Source organism: Colius striatus, chromosome 4 (genome assembly GCF_028858725.1).
Source record: "Colius striatus isolate bColStr4 chromosome 4, bColStr4.1.hap1, whole genome shotgun sequence".
NCBI classification, from domain to species: domain Eukaryota; kingdom Metazoa; phylum Chordata; class Aves; order Coliiformes; family Coliidae; genus Colius; species Colius striatus.
Window position 1 is genome coordinate 44,620,439 of NC_084762.1, and position 19,438 is coordinate 44,639,876.

The 19,438-nt window shown below is 38.3% G+C and overlaps 1 protein-coding gene across 1 annotated transcript in view; it reads left to right on the forward strand.

Moving 5' to 3' along the window:
* The window catches only part of LAMA1 (laminin subunit alpha 1), a 104,428-nt gene that overhangs the window by 21,396 nt on the left and 63,594 nt on the right, over positions 1–19,438 (forward strand). Inside the window, exons 4-8 of the mRNA XM_061994834.1 lie at positions 8,424–8,666; positions 14,575–14,754; positions 17,051–17,140; positions 17,604–17,721; positions 18,759–18,937. Of these exons, the coding sequence (XP_061850818.1) occupies positions 8,424–8,666; positions 14,575–14,754; positions 17,051–17,140; positions 17,604–17,721; positions 18,759–18,937 (810 nt within the window). The remainder of the gene's footprint in view (positions 1–8,423; positions 8,667–14,574; positions 14,755–17,050; positions 17,141–17,603; positions 17,722–18,758; positions 18,938–19,438) is intronic.

The following is a 19,438-nucleotide window of genomic DNA, read 5'->3' on the forward strand; positions in this document are numbered from 1 at the left end:
ACTTCTCTTCTGACTGATTGTGACCAGCATGTTGTTGGAAGAAACACTAGGAAGAAATGTTCTATATTATATCTTCTATGATCTTTCACTGTCAGTTGCTCTGAAGAGTTAAGGCTTATATCTCTTAAAGCACTGATTTCTGACTCTGGGGAGGCTGGAACTGTCTGGGCAGAAGTTGGTTCATCTATTTTTGGTACTTTATGGCAAAGCTTGGAGGGGTTCATCATTCTTAGGCAGGAGAGTGCTAAACTGTACACAGCATTTGCTAATTTGTTTGTCTGTTAGACATGGAAGAATCAGAATTCTCCTACTCTGCTGCAAGAATACACAACATAATGTTTGAAGAAAATGTATTTTTTCTAGGCTTTTTTATATTGTTTTGTTTTGAATAGATCTTTGTATTGGCCTAAGCTGTATGAAAGTCATAGCTCAGCAACCCATGATTGATATGGGCATGCTGCCAAACTCTGGAGGAAACTTTGTTACTAAGAAATGCATACTTAAGGTGTAGAGTTGGTAACAAGCTTTTGCAAGATCTCTAGACCCTTCTTGAAAGTTACTTTAAAGATTAAAACAGAAAGCTTAACTTTGATATTTTAAAATGAAGCATAGGTTAAACAAGTGCATAGTTTACTTTTTAATTAGAAAGCAGAACTATTAGGAAAATAATCACAGGGTATCTTTTGCTAGTGACAGAAGGTTTGGATAGGACTTTCTTATTGTTTGAAGAGTTGATTTTGTGTTTGGTTTGTAAATGGGCAAACAGGAAGGAAAAGAGAAGGAGGAGGGAATGCCATAGTTTTGTCCTGTAGAACATTTTCACTTTGAAAACAGACCAGCTGAGCAGCCATGTAGATCTTTTATTCTCTACCCTTAGTGCTGTTGATGTTTCATTAAAAACATATATTTCCTCTCCTGGCCCGTGGTCAGTTTCACTAATTTGATTTTAAAAGTTTCCCCCAAGGGGTCTTGTCTTCTGTTTTTTCCTTAGTGAGTTTGAGAGAGAGGAGGCATCTAGGGCTATGCAAACGGAATATAAATCACTGCACTGTGAGAAAGGATTTGGTTAATAGAGATTGCTTGAAATCAATGAGTTATTAGGGCTGACTTCTGTGTGTGTGTGTGTGCTTACTTTAAACGAGTCAGCACAAGTAAAGAAAACACAAAAGTGTATGAAGCACCCTAGTAATTTTAGTAAATGTTTACTTCAAAAATTTGCTTGAGAATGAGTTAAAATACTCTTCTAGGACTGAAAGTCAGCATCTGTAACTGTTTTGCAGTATATTTTTAGCTTTGATAGTTTTTTTACATTTGAAGTTTTTCACATTAAATCTTTCAAGTAGTATATTTAAGTAATAGATTCTTTGACTTGTGTTACTAGAAAATACAGAATATACTTGCACCCTTTTGTGATGTGAAGAATGACCATCTGGTCATTATTTATGGGTTTTTTTGAGTAATTACTTGAAGTTCTAGCAGTGAGTAGAGTGGATTGTTTTTTGGGATTGTTACTAATGTACAGTTTAGAGAGAGATAATCCAGCAGTCGGATTCATGAGTGCTGGCACATATGGGGAAAGGATTCCCTTAGCTGGTGAAAAATCCAACTTACCACTCCCAAGATCCACTCCAACTTACCCTAGGTGAAGTTCTGGCCACAGTCTCTGTCCTGTATCCTGTATTTGACTGTATTTATCTCTTGGTGCAAAGTTGAATGGAGCAGGAAATATTCTTTCAGCTAATATCCTACCTTGCACTTAGCTTATTTGATCTAAAACCAGCGGCACCGAAGAGCAGTTTGATAGAATCTCATTAATAAGATTGGCTAATAAAATCAGTATTGAAATTGCTGTCTTGATCTATCTCCTTTGCAGAATTTATGCTCTTTATAACTAATGCCAAGTGTTTCTTAAGCGTAGCTAGTGGACACATCATGATTTTTTAGCTCACATGGATGATAACAACTAGGTACATGTATTCTGATGTGCCTTTCAGACTTTCTAGTACCCAGATGTATGACAGTCTTTCCTTTTTCTTTCCTCTCACTCTCCACTCCTCCCTCACCCCCTCCTTTCCATTAAATGTATGGCAAAGATCCAGAATTGGGGAAAGAGTAGTTTAGCAATGACGTGTAGTATTGATAGGCAAGATATCAAGATTTGATTAATGACCTTGTGCTTTCTACACTGACAGTTCTACCGAAACAACATGTGCAGCAGCTTTTTTAGATAAAAATGCCATTTTTGCCTGAGTTTGGATCCTCCGAACAGCTACTTTGTTGAAATTACAGTGAAGTAAAATAAATGCTAACTATTGTAAATGTCAGCAGTGTTCTCACGCCAGCTGTAAAATATTTCTCTGTCTCACCATTAAATTAAGAATATTCTCCTCAGTTTTTTTATCATGCTTCAGACTTTTAAAGGTATTTAAGGGTACTTAATATCCTTTGTATATCACCAATTCTTGAATTGCAGTGCGAAACCAGTTGTTCTTTGAAGACCCATAGTATCAGGTTGAGAAAACATTTCCACTTCTGATTAAGTTGTAGCTCATAAGTATTTCATGAGTATGGGATTACCACTCAGAGACTGTAAGAGTAATTTGTACTTTCTGCTGTTAGAAAGTAAAAAAGAATGTAAGTATTCTCATATTATTTGTACAGAGCTTTTTTCTTGAAATTAGTTGGCAAGAAGAAGTTTCTTTAAGGACAAATATTTACTGATGTGGAAAGATAATATTCTGTGGACTTGAAGAGCCTGAAGACATCTTTATCCCTTTAAAAGACATTTCTGTGAAGAATATAGGCTGATACTCAGAATATCCCTTCATGTAGTCTTCTGTTCTTTGAGAGTTTGGACAGATTTATTTTAGAATTTTTGGAGAGTAAAATGAAATCTAAGAAAAAACGATTTTTCTGGTAACCAAGTTTATATATGTTGACCGTATTGAACAGAATGGATTTTACAGTTTCACTTAAAAATGCAGAGTAACGTTAGTTGTAATAAACATTTTTACCACAGGACTTGTCATGCTATTTTGAAAAACAAGCTTAGCTGTTATTTAGATTCTCTTTCCCTGCATTCCTCCAGTCTTGTTCTTTTTGCAGTCTTCTGCTTTCTACGGTTTGCATTATGCCAGTGTGTTTCTGTAAGGTGTGCATTAGGACACTTAAAGTGATCCTGAGGTCCTAAAATCACATCCTCCTTGCAGTTTTTTTCAAGATCAGGTAGAGTTTGGATTCAAATTGGAGTGTAGATTTGAAGTATCAGTTTGTACCTCTGTTCTTAATAGGTTAAACGTTTCTGAAATTTAGAAAAATGTGTTGAAACTCATCTTTCCCTTTAACTTCTCACTCTTGGGGCCTGGGGCTCAAATACTGATAGATATGAAAAGACAGAATCTTCCCTGATTGTTGTCTCCATTCATGTAAATTGAAAAGTATAAATGGGAGTCTTTGTGCAAAAGAGTACTGGGACAACTGTGCTTGCCAGGATATGTATCTGTGTGGGCTGGAGGACTGACCATGCCCTTAGAAACAGGGACTTCTGGCTAGCATCCGTTGTGTGATCATTGATAGTGTTTAGCAAAAAAACCTAACAGAAAAGCAAAATTTCCTGATGAACAAGGAGAAAGGTTAATTTATAAATCTGTTTTAAGAATAATACCCTCGGTATTACTGAATCTGCATTCAGGGAAACAAGTTGTTAGGAAGGCTAAATACAGCAGAAGTGTTATGTTGGTATTGCTGCTACAAAGCAGAGGTTCTTCAGTACAAGTTTATTTAGCCAGTCTTTACAGTCAGGATTGAAATGCCTGTAAAATGACACCTTTAATCTGTGGCTGTTTGGGAATCACTAACTTGCTTTGACTTGCCCTTTTTACCCTTGCAGCTCAATAAGGAAGTGAGTCCTGGGAAAGTTATACAGTTAAATTAAAGTGTACAAATCATTAGGTCTTACCACACAATTTGGGTTTATCACATGGCTGGTTGTTGGACACTGAATGGAAGTGGAAAGCGGCAAGAAACCACCTTTGGTGATGTTAGAACCTCAAGAACTTGTAAAAATCTGTAAAGTGCCCTAAGGAAGTTGGAAAATCAGCTTACATTACATGGAGTTCCTGGTTTGGATCCATTTTGGGTTGCAGAGATTGTGAGATGAGATCTGTAAAACCCGTGCCTGCTGATGTTCCTTAAAACATCGTTATCTGCAAACACTGGGAACACCTTAATCCTTTCATCTAGATTCACTCCCTTCCTTGGGAATGTAATCCTTAAAAATATAACTCCTACTGATGAATTGTCTCTGATTTCCTTACTGCAGGAATATTTATACAAAATTATTTCATTTCCGTGTTTAACCTATGTTATTTCAGGAACTAACAAGTTTTCTTGGTGTTGTTCATACTCATTTTCCTGTGAATTTACCTGTGGGATATTTTTGGGTACCTGGACTATGTGTGTAAATGGAAAAGAATTGAGAGGATCTAGGGAAAAAGAAGGGAATTATTTTCTACACTATGCATACTTAAATGTTTATAAAACAATTCACTGGGTTTTGAATGCCACTTTTGGATTCATATTGTCAAATATCTTCATTTCTGCTTGTGATGGTTTAGCCCTAGCTGGGTGCCAGATGCCCACTAAGTCATTCTATCACTCCCTCTCCTAAACTGAGACGTATGAGAGGTTTGTGAGTCAAGATAAGGACAGGGAGATCACTCAGCAATTAGTGTAAGAGGCAAAACAGACTCAGCTTGGGGAGAAATAGTTTGATTTATTTAAAACCAAATCAGAAGAGAAGAGAGAAAATGAGAAATAAACCCAAATCTTAAGATACCTACTCCCAACTGTCTTTCTTCCTGAGACTCTCTGTCCTTCCCCTCTAGTGACGCAGGGGATGGGGGTTACAGTCAGTTAATTACAGATGGACTTTGCCACTGCTTCTTTTCAGTGGGAGGCCTCCTTACACTTCCCAGCCCTAGGGTGTGGGGTCCCTCCCATGGGAGACAGTCCTCCACAAATTTTTCCAATGTGGGATCCTTCCCATGGGTAGAACAGTCCTTCAGGAAGAGACTGCTGCAGCATGGGTCCCTCACAGGGATTCTTTGACAGCAAACCTTCTCTGGCATGCGCTCCTCTCTCCTCATGGACTCCCAGGTCCTGCCAAGAACTTGCTCTAGGATGAACTTCCTATGGAGTCACAGCCTCCTTCAGGCATCCATCTGCTCTGACGTGGGTTCCTCCACGGGCTGCGAGTGGATCTCTTCTTCCTGGTAGCCTTCATGGACAGCAGGGGCACAGCTACCTTACCATGGTCTTCAGCACATTTCACAGGGAATCTTTCTTTCAGTGCTTGGGCATATACTCCCCCTCCTTCTCCAATGACCTTGGTGTCTGAGGAGATGTTAGTCTCACATTCTCTCTCCCTTCTGCTACTGCTGCACTTTAGCAACTGTGCAGCAACTTCTTCCCCTTCTCAAATATGTTACTCACAGAGGCATTACCTCAGTCACTAATTGGCTCAGCCTTGGTTGGAGACAGGTCCATCTTTGAGCCAACTGGCATTAGCCCTATCAGATGTGGGGGAAACTTCTGGCAGCTCTTTATTTAAAGAAGGTGCCTGTGTAGCCTCACACTACCAAAACCTGGCCACACAGAACCACTACAGAGTTGTTGGTGAACTGTAGCCATGCAGGAAAAGTCAATCCCTAAATGTCTTGAGAACCAAACATGGATGCTGGTTTTCTGGAAAAATATTGACTTGAAAAGATTTATTTTATTGAGTTGTGTATTGAATATGTGCACAGTTGCTGGGAAAATGTTTATCTTTAACTAGCTTTTCCCTTTGCTCCCCATCAAGAAACTTAATATTTAAAATAAATTAAACTTTTGTACTCTTCTGAATATTTTCTATTTCTGCAGCAGTGACTACAGTTAGTTTGTGGTGAAGGAGAATTGGAACTGGATTTAAAACTAGTAACATCAGCTGCAGACTATAATGGGTCTTGACAAATCTCAATGTAATCAAAAGTAGATCATTTGTTGTTCAGCCGACTGTGTAATAAGTAGGGAAGTAATTTAGCTGACGACAGCAAGCAGAGAGGAAAAACAAAGACATGGAAGAGTTTTTGAGGGAAATTTTCTACCATGACACAGGTAAAAAAAAAAAGTGGGTTCCAGGCTTGCATCTTGTAGCATTTGAGTGTGATCCAAGATGGAAAGGAACTTGGAGGTGCAAAGTGGTTCCTAAGCTCAATCAAGAAAACTTCCCTAGTTTTAGTAGTTTTCTGCAGTTCTCTTCTGTGATGCAGAAAATACCCATACAAGTGACTCATCACATACAGATATCTTCAGATTAGAGGTACCAAAATGGTGATAACCCAGATTCTGCCTGTGCATGACTCAGTGCAAAGCAGACACATAACTACCACCAACTGAATCAGTGAAATCCAGGCTATATGTTGCTTGTCTTGGATTCTGCCTGTACTTTGTTCTTTGCCCCTTAATAGCATGTATTTTAGTATTTTTTCCTCAGTTGGAGCTTGTTGGCATCATGCAAGTTTTATTTAAAAAGGACTATTCATGAAAGCTGGATTATAATTCTTACTATTCATTAAACTTGAAATTTTAAGACTGTGATGAAGAACAGAGGGTTCACAGACCCTATAGAAATTTGTTTTCTAAGACTATGAGGTTGTGACTAAATAGTAAGCTGTCTTCTCTTTTTGCCTAATCCTACTTGCACTGTTGAAATGTGATATAAGTCAGTAGATTAAATCCTCAGTTTCTGCAAATTTTCATATTTATTGAAACAACTGGAAATGTTCTATTGATTTATGCTTGATGCTTTGAAGGATAAAACTGGAGTACCTGAAAAGAAAATCAGACTTAAGTGACTATTAAGTTTTAAATTACATCCGATTTTAATCAAAACTGAGATAATTTGACTTTTTAAAGTATTAAATCTAGTAAGCCATTTGAAGACAATGATTGCCAATTTCTTTTTTCTTTCTCATGTGTGCAAGGTCTCCTAAACAAAGCTCTGTTCCACTTAAAGAGTGTTTTGTTTCTAAAGTAGTTTCCTCAGTTGTACACACAGACACACTCAGTTACTGTTTCTGTCTAGGTGTTTATTTCCTTACTCAATAAAATAAAAATATGCTTTTATTTGGTGCTATTCTAGCTTTGACTTTAATCTATATTGTAAAAAAAGGATAAAATATTTAAATTTAAAGTATCTGAAAGAACTGATTTGGGCCAAAGTGAAGCTCAATAAAGTATTAATACTGCACATGCAGACAGGAACTGTGATGATTATGCCAACTGACCTGGCATTCTGCTCAAGTGAGAAGACATACCTCTAAGATGGTTGAATAATATGCTGTTTTTCTTTCATCTAAATGTGTCTTGATAATACAGTGTGTGTGAAACATTAAGCTATTATACAGAAGTATTATTAGTTTGCTATGACAACCTTTTAAAGTGAGATGATGTAGCAGGTATTAGGTAAGGAAGAAGATAGCAGTTTTACAATAAGTGCACTTCAGTGTTAGTCTCTAATGCTGTAGCTGTCAGGGAACCACTGTGGGTTATCCAGCCACCATGACAAGGTCATTTAAAAGGTGATATAAGCTTAATTACTGCCTTACTTACAGAAGTGCTGAACAGTGCTATTGTGTGTATGGGGATTTCACTCTGGTTCCAGGATTGTTAAAAAATAGTCAGTATACCTATATAGCTTAGACGCTACACATTTGAAAAGAGGTACTATTCTTAAATAAGGTTCTTCATGCTTATATCCGTCACATTCATTTTATTCATCACTATGTTTTGAGCAGTGTTGGTAGACAGTCTTCTACTTAAATAACTTTAACACAGAATAAAATTACAATGCGCATACGTTTTAAATACAGAGTGTAAAAAGCTTATCAGAAATGCTGTTACTGAGAGGATTAACCTCCCAGCTAAAATGTGAAACAAAGAGTTGTTGGGCTGCAGCTGTTTTGAAAAAAAACAACTCACTTCTTTGAAGCCCTCAGTGGTTCAGAAAAAGCTAAACAGCACATTTCCCAATGAAAGAATGTTATGCCCAAGTAATCCTGAAATGTACATTGTGTATATAGATTTCAGCTATTACATTAACACTGAATACACTTAGACTTTTTTTAGTCACAGAAGCAATTGTTTTGTTGTAATGTTCAGAGTTTTTACATAAAGTGGTACATATTTCTGCCAGTAAAACGTTTGGCTAGCCTTTTGTCAAAAGTTTGTGCAAAAATCTTATCCAGAGTCACTGTACCAAATTTTACCCTCTCCCTGGGCAAACCTTATAATACATTTAAAAATGGAATTTAGTATCCAATTTGCTTCTGGTGGTTTTTTACATAATAATGAAATTAAAATTTCTTTCTTTCATTTTTTAGGTCTTTCAAGTTGCATATATAATCATCAAAGCTGCTAATGCTCCACGACCTGGAAACTGGATTTTGGAACGCTCTATAGATGGCACAGAGTTCAGACCATGGCAGTACTATGCAATTAGTGATTCGGAATGTTTAACTCGTTATAATATTACACCAAGAATCGGGCCACCAACTTACAAGAGGGATGATGAAGTGATCTGCACCTCTTATTATTCCAGACTAGTTCCCTTGGAACATGGAGAGGTATGTTTGTTTGTGCACTTGTGGTTTATGAGTAAGAACATGGACTGATAGCGATTTGAAAACACATGGATTGCAGTTACAGCAATCCCCCTCAGCACTACATGGACTGATAGCGATTTGAAAACACATGGATTGCAGTTACAGCAATCCCCCTCAGCACTACCAGATGATCTGTTAATCTTTTTTAATGATACTATATAGCGTGTACCAGTATAACAAAGTTTTAAATGCTGGATTGAAGGATGTGTTTGGATCTGCATATTCCTGTTACTAAACTCTTTGTTCTCTTTCACCACATTATCCAATAGTACTATTATCTGTGAATTATTAGTTGCTTTATCTTGAAAGACTGTAACAGAGCCTCTATGTTTTGCCAGGATTTCACTTAAGAAAGAAAACCCATGTGTTAGGAACACCTGGTTGTGTGAGATAAAGCTGCAACCACTGTTGAAATGCTTGGCACACTGGAACTCCTAAACAAGCCTTGGCATTGTTTCATGGATGTAGCATAATTAAAAGAGCTATGAGCTGTGCAGCCTCACTGTTGATTGTTCTTTCTTTTAACAAACCCTATTCATGGTACTTGTGTGATTTACTACATAGAGGCAGCCACATAATGAAATGATACATTAAAACCAGCAGTTATTCTGTTGTGAATGCTATAATGTAAGAGTGTGATAATAAATGCAGCTTTATCCCACAGAGAAAGCTAGTAACTCTTAGCTTAATAGAAGCCAATATGTTTTTGTTTCTCAGTTAAAAGACTGGAGTGTATGCAGTTAAGGGCAGAAGTGTGTCAAATTTTCACATAAACTTAAAACTATGTTTCAGGAAAAAAAAAGATAGTGAATCAAATGTTTATAGAAGTGATGTAAGCATATATTCCACAGATTAGATGAAACAGTTGAAAGAAACTCAAACTGTCTCTCCACACAATTAGCCAGAAAACCCTTAGGTTGACTCTGTATGAATAGTGGCTCTTGGATGTCTGTAAGGTGGTAAAACTCCAAGCCCAGGAATGCCAGAGTTTAGTGACTTTTTTCCTTCTTGTTTATTTTTCCTGATGTACACAGAAGCAATTGGGTGACAATATCCAGAACATTGTGTTTTTATCCTGAATGCAGAAACATAAGAACATAAAAAAATGACCAAATTAATTTGCTGTGTACTACGCAGCATCATTTAGGTTTCAAAAGATTTTTAGGGTCATGGAGTTCAACTATTAACCTGTCAGTGCCACATCCACAACTAAAGCATGTTGTTAAGTGGCACGCCTACACACGTTTTAAATACTTCCAGGGATAGTGACTCCACCACTTCCCTGGGCAGCCTGTTCCAACACCTGACAACTCTTTTGGTGGAAAAGTTTTTGCTAATATCTAATCTAAATCTTCACTGGCACAACTTGAGGCTGTTTCTCTCATCCTGTTGCTTGTAACTTGGGAGAAGAGATTGACCCTCACCTTACTACAGCCTCCTTTCAGGTCTTTTTAGAGAGTGATATGGTCTCCCCTCAGCCTCCTCCACTCCAGATTAAACAATAGGTCTCTCAGCTGCTCTTCGTAAGGCTTGTGCTCCAAACCCTTCATCAACTTTGTTGCATGTCTCTGGACATGCTCCAGGACTTCAATGTTCTTCCTTTAGTGAAAGGCCCAGAACTAAACACAGTATTTGAGGTGTGGCGTCACCAATACCAAGTACAAGGGGACAATCATCTCTTTGGCCCTGCTGGTCACACTATTTGTGATACAAGCCAGGATGCTATTGGCCTTGGCCACCTGGACACACTGCTGGCTCTTGTCCATCTGCCTGTCAATCAACACCCACAGGTCTTTTTCCTCCGATCAACTTTCCAGCTACTCTGCCCCATGCCTATAGTGTTGCATTGGAGTGCTGTGGACCAGTTACAGGAGTCAGCTCTTGGCCTCATACAACTGATCTCAGCCCATCGCTCCAGCCTATCCAGATCCCTCTGTAGAGCCTTCTTGCCCTCGAGCAGATCATTTCTCCCACATAAAACTTGTCATTCGTAAAGGACAAGTGGCACCTTCATTTCTAGAATGGTTGACAGGAATATTCACTGCACAGAGTATTTCACAACGTGTATTAGTGAACCTTGCCAGGCTTTGGAAGATGCATATATTTAATGCTTTGTAAGTGATTTTAGCCAACCTATTGAACTTAAGTAAGAGGCTATAGGAAATCCTACAGGCCAGCAGATCTCTAAAAGCACCTTCTTTGTGTCCAGCATTTGTTAGCATCCCAGCATTCAGCAGTCAACTTATAGTATCCTGGTGTGAAAGAACTCTGTGGTGGTTTAACCCTGGCTATGTGCCAGGTGCCCACTGAAATCATTCTACCTAAAAACACTTCCCCTCCTAAACTGGACAAGGGACAGAGAAATATAACAAGAGGTTTATGAGTCGAGATAAGGACAGGGACATCACTCAGCAATGACTGTCATGGACAGAACAGACTCAACTTGGAGTGAATTGGTTTGATTTATTAACAATTAGTCAAAACAGAGTAGGGAAATGAGAAATGAAACTGAATCTTGAAACATCTCCCCCCACTGCTTCCTTCTTCCTTGATTTCTACTACCTCTACCCCAGCAGTGCAGGGGGATGGGGACTGAGAGTTACAGTTAGTTCATTACAGATGGTCTTTGCAGCTGCTTCCTCTCAGAAGGAGGACTCCTCACTCTTTCTACTGCTACAGTATGGAGTCTCCCTCAGGGAAACAGTCCTTCACGAACTTCTCCAATGTGGGTCATTCCCATGGGCTACAGTTCTTCATGAACTGCTCCAGTCTGGGTTCCCAACAACGTCACAACTCCTGACAGCAAACCTGTTCCAGCGTGGTCTCTTCTGTCCATTGGTTTGCAGGTCCTGCCAGGAACTTGCTCCAGTGTGGGCTTCTCACAGGGTCACAGCCCCTTCAGTCATCCACTTGCTCCAGCATGGGGTCCTCTACAGGCTGCGAGTGGAACTCTGCTCCCCGGTGGCCTCCATGGACTGCAGGGGGACAGCTGCCTTACCGTGGGCTACATCACGGACTGCAGAGGAATCTCTGCTCTGGTGCCTGGATCATCTCCTCCCCCTTCTTTTCCAATGTTGGTGTCTGAGATGTTGCTCTCACATTCTCTCTGCCTTCTGCTGCTGCTGCAGTTTAGCAACTGTGCAGCAACTTCTTCCCCTTCTCCTATATGTTATTCAGAGACGTTACCTCAGTCACTAATTGGCTCAGCCTTGGTCAGTGATGGGTCCATCTTAGAATTGACTGGCACTGGCCCTGTCAGCTATGGGGGAAGCTTCTGGCAACTGTTTTTTTTTTTAAGAAGATACGCCTGTAGCCTTTGCTACCAAAACCTTGCCACACAAACCTACAAAACTACAAATTGGCAATGTAAAAAGACGTTACATCTAAATGTGGATGTCATTGAATAGTAACACTTGTTGCCAAATCAGACATTTTGCCAGTTTAGCTGCTAGATTTTACAGATTTGAAGAGACATAACCACTCTACTGTAAGCTCTGTTGTTTATCTAACTTACACTGTTCAAAGATCTGCTTCCAGAAGTTTACATAATGAAATCAGAGCTCATGATCAGTTCCAAGACTTAAATGGCAGTTGTTTGGAAATGGTCGTGAATTATGGAGAATGAGTAAGCCAAAAATATATAACACAAATATATCATTGTATATAAGCACTATATTAGCCAAATATAACGGTCTACATAGAAAAATTATTCCATTTCTTCCTCAGTGTCTTAGTCTCTAAGCCTACTGTTTCTTCCTTTTCCTGCTAAGAATTCTGCTGATCAAGTCAGTCAATCAGAGTTAAAAGGTGACTAGCATTTCACATTTCATCACTGGAAGGCACTATTCATGGGTAGAGAGGATATTGAGATATAGGCAGTAAAGACCATATAGGAGGTAAGGTCGGTTGGTTGAAACATGCCTTTTTGAATCTTTAAGTCTGGAGTCTAAGTGATGAAAAGGAATTGGAACATGCTAGAACTCCCAATGCCAAGGTGATAAGACCTCTCTTTGTTGTGAAAATCAAAGGATTGTGCTGGGTCCAGCAAATTTTACAACTGTAATTAGGGTAATAAAAAAAATAGGAGTAGGATGTGGTACTCCATGCTAAAGCTGCATTCATCTGTACTGAATTTATATGTATTATTTTTATTCAGTGGAAGTAGTGCAATGGTATTTGACCAATTGACCAACAATTTGGCCTTTAATTTCATGCGGACATTTCATGAGTTCCGAAAGAATGTAGAGCAACCGGTTTATATAGAGAGAACAGATTGTGATGAGATGTGCACATTCAGTCCTCAGTTGTGTGAAACATGAGTATGCGGAGGGATAATCTATTCTATGTATCTGTGACAGGATGGAAGAAGTGGTCTGAAATCGCACCAACGAAAGCATGGATTAGAGATTAGGAGTTTCTCTAACAATAAAGCCAGAAAGATCTGCAATAGACTACATTGGAGGACTATAGGTTTACCACCAACAGTGGTCTTAAGAACAGATTGATCTAAAAAAAAATCTAGTAAATCCTCCTTTGGAGTAGGAAGTGGACTAGAAGAATTGTGTGTGTTTCTGCAAGAGCTGAATATTATACAAGATGATGTTAATTTGCAGCATTGGCCTTGAAAAAGTTTTGGATTCCACAACTGTTATTCTGCAGTTGGAAAGTGGGTGATGATTAGTTTCTGAATGAGGCACTAGAAAAATGAAGTGCTTTGAACAGAGTATGTTGGGATATTTAGAAGGAATAGTGATAACCCGTGAATGGCAAAATGATAATATTGAGAGTGTGAACTATGTTAGCAGTCTCTGTCGGTATGTTTTTGAAATAAGACAATTGCTGTCTGGGAAGCATCTATCTCCACTTCAGAATTAAGAATTAAATTAATAAAAAAAAAATCTTTAGAAATGTTTTTCAGAGGAACAGTTTGACAGTGCTGGGCAAAGTTGAAACTATAAATTGAAGAGTAGTGTATGAGAAAAAATTCCTGTTTATACATAAGAATGTTACGTACTCTAAAAAGTAGCTGACAAGCCTGAAGCATGATTGTTTATTTGTTGAGAACACCAGGTGAACTGTTTAACACTTGTTTGTGTCCTGTGAAGGTATAATTTTTCAGTTTCTTCCATAAAATGAAGCAGGAACCGCACGGTCATGTGAGAGTAAATCCTTGTGTGTTCCTAAATTGCCTTGGAAAGAAGGAAGAGGGCTGTAGCCAGAATAAGTTGTGCAGCTTGATACCAAAAGCTGTCTTAGTGGAACCAATTGAGGTTGTGTGAGAAAGTTGGAGGTCAGATGGGTAGATCTGTCCTTGGCAGACCCTGGCTTTCACTTGTCATCCCTGTTGTGGCTTCTCACTGTGAGCTCATATCACTGAATACTCCTTGCTGCTTGTGCAGCCCTGTGCATCAAGGAACAAGATGAATGACCCAGACTGAGCATGTGCAGCATACTATGTTTTGCAATAGGATCTTTACCAATTGCAAAGGAAAATCCATAAGGACAAAACTGTGCTTATGGGCAGTTACATGTTCCATCTTAATAAGGGCAAGGCAGTAAGACCATGGGAGCTAGGGATTAGCTTGTAGTACTGTTTTTCTCTTTATACTGTTGCCACAAAAGTCCAGGACATTTGAGACTATACTAAGCTGAGAGTGGTGATTTCAGAACTGTGTGAACCAGGAAGCAGGGTTTCTACCTGCAGATAGACGATGGGGAAGAAAGGAATTCCAGGTAGTTTTCACATCTCATCATCCTAAGTTGTTGGAAAATAAGCTTAAGTTCTATGCTTTTGATTCTCACAGTAAGAAGTTTGTTATTGCAAATGACTCATAATCTTATTTATGAATAAACTGGTCCCTCTTTCTAGATTCACACATCGCTGATAAATGGTAGGCCTAGTGCCGATGATCCTTCACAAAAGCTTTTGGAATTTACTTCTGCACGGTACATTCGGCTACGACTGCAGCGTATTAGAACTCTGAATGCTGACCTCATGACTCTCAGCCATAATGATCCTAAGGAGCTAGACCCCATTGTTACCAGAAGGGTAAGCTGATTGTTTATAAGCTGTATTCACAATGACTGCATGTGAGAGCCTTTCCTGATCTGTTTGAGGAGGAGGCCGTAGTTGGTCCTTGCCATTCAGAGTCGTTTGGATAAGTTGTTAAATAATTCTTGCTGTCCTTTTTGAAGGAACTGTTTCTTTTTGACGTTACTGACAACAATACCTTGTCAGAAACAACTTTTAAGAAGTGTTTTATGAAAATTGTTTTTTATTTCTTTGCTTTGTGTTTTATTTGTTTCTGTAAATGATTTATGGTAGGAACAGTGTTTATAATGCTTTATCACCAAAATGAAAAACAAAGATTTGACTGACAGAAATGTCATTTGAGGTGGTGCTTGATGCAACTGCAGTACTTGTTCTGGTTTATCGAGGATTTCAGAACCCAGTGCTCTAGTTCATAAAACCAGTTTGGTGAATAATTTCAAGACAGCCTCACTCTCGCCTTGGTCATGAAGCTATAGAGACTGCGAGCACAGAGTATTGGGCAGCTGGTCCAGATGTGTCTTGCTTGGTCATAGGGAATGGTTAATGCACAGCATGAGCAAGTGAGATGTTCCTCTGAAGCAGGCTGGTTGACATTCAAGTCTGTTGATAGATTATAACATCAAGAAATACCCAGAAAGAAAGGCTCAACATGGAAGCATACAGAGATATAGCTGGGAAACAAGAGTATTGAGGTCAAGCATTCCCATAGCTTTTGTAAACACATACAGCTGTGCAATCCAGGGCTTGTTACTGCCCTGCCTAGCACTATTCAGTGTAATTTTGCATGAAATGCTATATGCCTCATCATTGGTCAGGATTCTCAAATCCCGGTGTCTCACCTTGGGTCACGCTGTGCAACCAGTTACAACCAAGGTAATCACTTCCAGCTTTCAGGATTGTGTGTTTATTGTTTTTGAAGACTACATCCAGTTGTTAATACCAAGTGTGTTTAGTTTCTTGTACATTGCCAGATATTTTCTAAGTGTTTAATAGCACCTTTACTTCTGTATTTAGTTTATTTATTTCTGACTGTAGCATTTGATTAGCGTCGGTTTCCTGTTCAGCTTCAAGCCTCATGCAGCTGCTGTGAGCCATATACTGTGAGCTTTAAGATAACAAGACAAAGGAGATGAAGCAGGGAACACAGTGAGAAATACAGCTCTGTCTTTTCTCAGTCTGGACTTCCTTTTCTGTAGTTAAGGACGTATGTTCATGATAGAACTCTGAATGGTTTCTTTTTTGTAATTCAAGTGCATAACTAAAGAACTAAACATAAAAATTTAAATACAAAATCAACGAGGCTAGTTTGCTCTGGTTCCAAGATCCTTCAAAGAAGCAGCAGCATGTCTGACCACCCAGGGCCACCTCTCCTTCCTGAGCCAGATGACTGTAGGGTTGTTAGGTCTGAGAGTCTTGAACTCTTTCCTTAGAAGTATCCTCAAAAACTGTTTCTTTTTCATTCCCCTGTAGCAAATACTTCCCAGGACACAAACGGGCCAACCATGTTGATACTGCAGCTGTAACTGAACCCAGATGGTCATTTTATGCCTCTTCCTTGCCTTGAAAAATAAATCCTTTCCTTATGTATGTTATTTTTGCTCACCACCTGGCAGTATTAATGGATTATACTCTGCTGTATCACCAATTTTTAAGCTAAGAATTTGTATAGAATAAGACACTACCTACACACTAGTAGCAACGAGCTGGCCTGGAAGTGAGTGCACAAGTTTTTAAGAGAAGGTAGAGTTTTAAGAAAACATATTCTTGCTCCCCAGCCTGAAATTAGAAGTACAGCAATTTGTTATGCTTCATGGCTTCTTATAGGGGAAAAAATAAGATTTCTTTTTTTTACAAGTTAATTTTGTCTGCTATTACATTTGGTGGTCTTTCCTGAAGCTGAGAAATTGTACATAGAATCACAGAATGGTTTGTGTTAGAGGCCTTAAAGATCATCAAGTTCCACCCCTCATGATGGGCAAAGACCACTAGACCAGTTTGTTCAAAGCCCTATCTGACCTGGCCCAACACTGTCACAGTAAAGAATACTTATTTAAAGTTAACAGTCAGTTATTGCTTCATACTAGCGAGGAAAAACATGGGAAAAAAAATCATGAAATGGAAAGATTCTCCAAGTGGTAAAAATTCAAAGCTTCTTTTATTTTTACAAGTATGTATTTTAATTTTCAAGTCACAGAATAGTCAATGCTAGTATCTTATTTTCAAGATTGGAGGAGAAGATGTAGATATATGTAAATGTTTTTTATTCATCCCTTGTTCAACTTTGGTTTTTTAGTATTACTATTCAATAAAGGACATCTCTGTTGGTGGCATGTGTATTTGTTATGGCCATGCTCGAAGCTGCCCTCTGGATGAAATCACAAAGGTAATCTTTAATCTCATTAGTTTATTTTCACAAAACAACTTTTCCAATTAAAAAAAAAATACTTTTCCTAAAGTCAGAAAGAGGAGACTAAAAGAAATCTTTCAGTACGGTGCACACAAATTATTTGCCATAGTTTTCTTCTTTTTCCATGCAAGCATGTGAGTCTCTAGTAATGTAACTTTCTTGAGGCAAGGTCTTTTCATTTGAAATTAAATTTAAACAATTAAAGAGGCACAACAAGAAATAATCTCCCTCTTGTAACACAAGAGATTTGGCACTCCTGTTCTAGAAAGGCTGTTCACCAACAATTAATACAACATGATTGACTAATGCTAATTGTGGAATATTTGTGGGTCTTGACATTTTTGGGAGTAAGTCTTGATATTAGGCATAGTTTTGTCAATGTTTGAATGAATTACCCATTTAAAAAAATATTTCAAGAAAGCAAACTTTTTATTCTTAGAAATTGCAGTGCCAGTGTGAACACAACACGTGTGGAGAGAGCTGTAACAAGTGCTGTCCGGGCTACCATCAGAAACCATGGAGACCAGGAACCATTTCTGCTGGGAACAAATGTGAGAGTAAGTATGTACAGGGGTTTAGATAGTTTTGTAAAGCCTCATGTTCTTGTCTGAGGTCCCTTTTCATACCGATTTATACTCATTCTGAAGAAAAAATCCACAAACTATTAGTTGTGTTCATGGGATTGTTTAAAGACTTCTAATTGTAATTGTTTAAAATATTCTGACTCCCTGGCTACTGAAATTATACTGTAGTAAATCTCTCAGAATCTCTTTTTTTTTTTTTTTTTTTGCAATGAGACTGTAAAAACTAGCAGATTTGCAACAATCATTTTGTTAGCTACTTGAAATATATATTTCATACATTGAGAATAAATTTTGTCATATAAACAACTTTGTTCTGATAAAAAATGTTTTGAAATAAATTCCTTATTGGCCAATTACACTTCAGATGGTCTGATAGAATGACTTAATCTGTGCCAGTATGGCTGAGTGTGTTGCTATGTTGAGTTAGTGCATTTTCTGTCTTTACATAGCTACTGCATAGCACAAGCTGCTGGCAATTAAGAAGCTACTAGCATTTACAGTTGCAAATGGAAAAGTAGTCTTTCTAGTTGAAGTCTTTGCACAAGTCTTGATGTTGCTCATTGGAAAGTAGGTGTTTATGACTGTTTGGACCAAAGTACCATCTAACCTAAACTGAATTTATACTTATGTACTAGTATTATTGACTTCTCAGACTTTTGCTTATAGTAGAAAACTTAGATGGATTTTCTTCTGTAATGCAAAGGATAGAAAACGAAAGAATAGTTGTTGCTAATATCACACACCATGTAGCATCAGACCTGACGGGATTGTCTTAGTGGCATCTACAGAATACTTGTTAAAAACAGTGCTATTAAGGTGATGAAATGTGCTTACTTGCTGAGAAATACAGTGTATGTATCAAGACTGTTGAAGCATACAGCATGGCTAAAGGGTGACAAAAGCACACCTTTGAGATGAATTGATATGCTTTTCTACTTACATTTTTCAATTTGAAAAATGTCAGTGTTTTACAATGTAAATAAAGAGTATTTCTTTTCCTTCCTTCTCAGAGTGCAACTGTCATAACAAAGCAGAAGATTGTTATTACAATCAGAGTATTGCAGATCAGAAAAGGAGCATGGATATTCATGGCCAGTATACAGGAGGTGGCGTGTGTTTAAACTGTACTCAACATACTACTGGGATCAACTGTGAAATGTGTGCTGATGGATATTTTAGGCCACACAAAGTAAGATTTGGAAAATACCATTCTAGTGTTTTACTGAATTAAAGCATGATACTATGATGTGTAGAATAAGAACTATAGAATCACAAAATGGTAGATGTTGGAAGAGACCTTAAGAGATCATCTAGTCCTACCCCATGTAAAGCAGATCCACCTAGGCTTGCGTCTAGGCAGGTTTTGAAAACCTCCAGAGAAGGAGACTCCACAACCTCCCTGGGCAGCCTGTGACAAGGTTCCCTTACCTTCAATAGTTTTTGTCTGTAAGTGTATGGTTAGACAGAAGGTACAGCTCATCCAAAGGATTAAACTAGAGTTGGAGATTGTCTGATTCACTTGCTGTAAGACGCCTTGAAGAAAAGTCTTCAATCAACCCATAGCCTATAAATGTATATCTAGAAGCCATTACTTATGCTGCTCATCTGAAGCACATCAAAGGAAATCTTACTTTGAAAGAAAGACCTTACCATATGAATTGCATTGCCTTAGATTTTGAAGATGTATAGA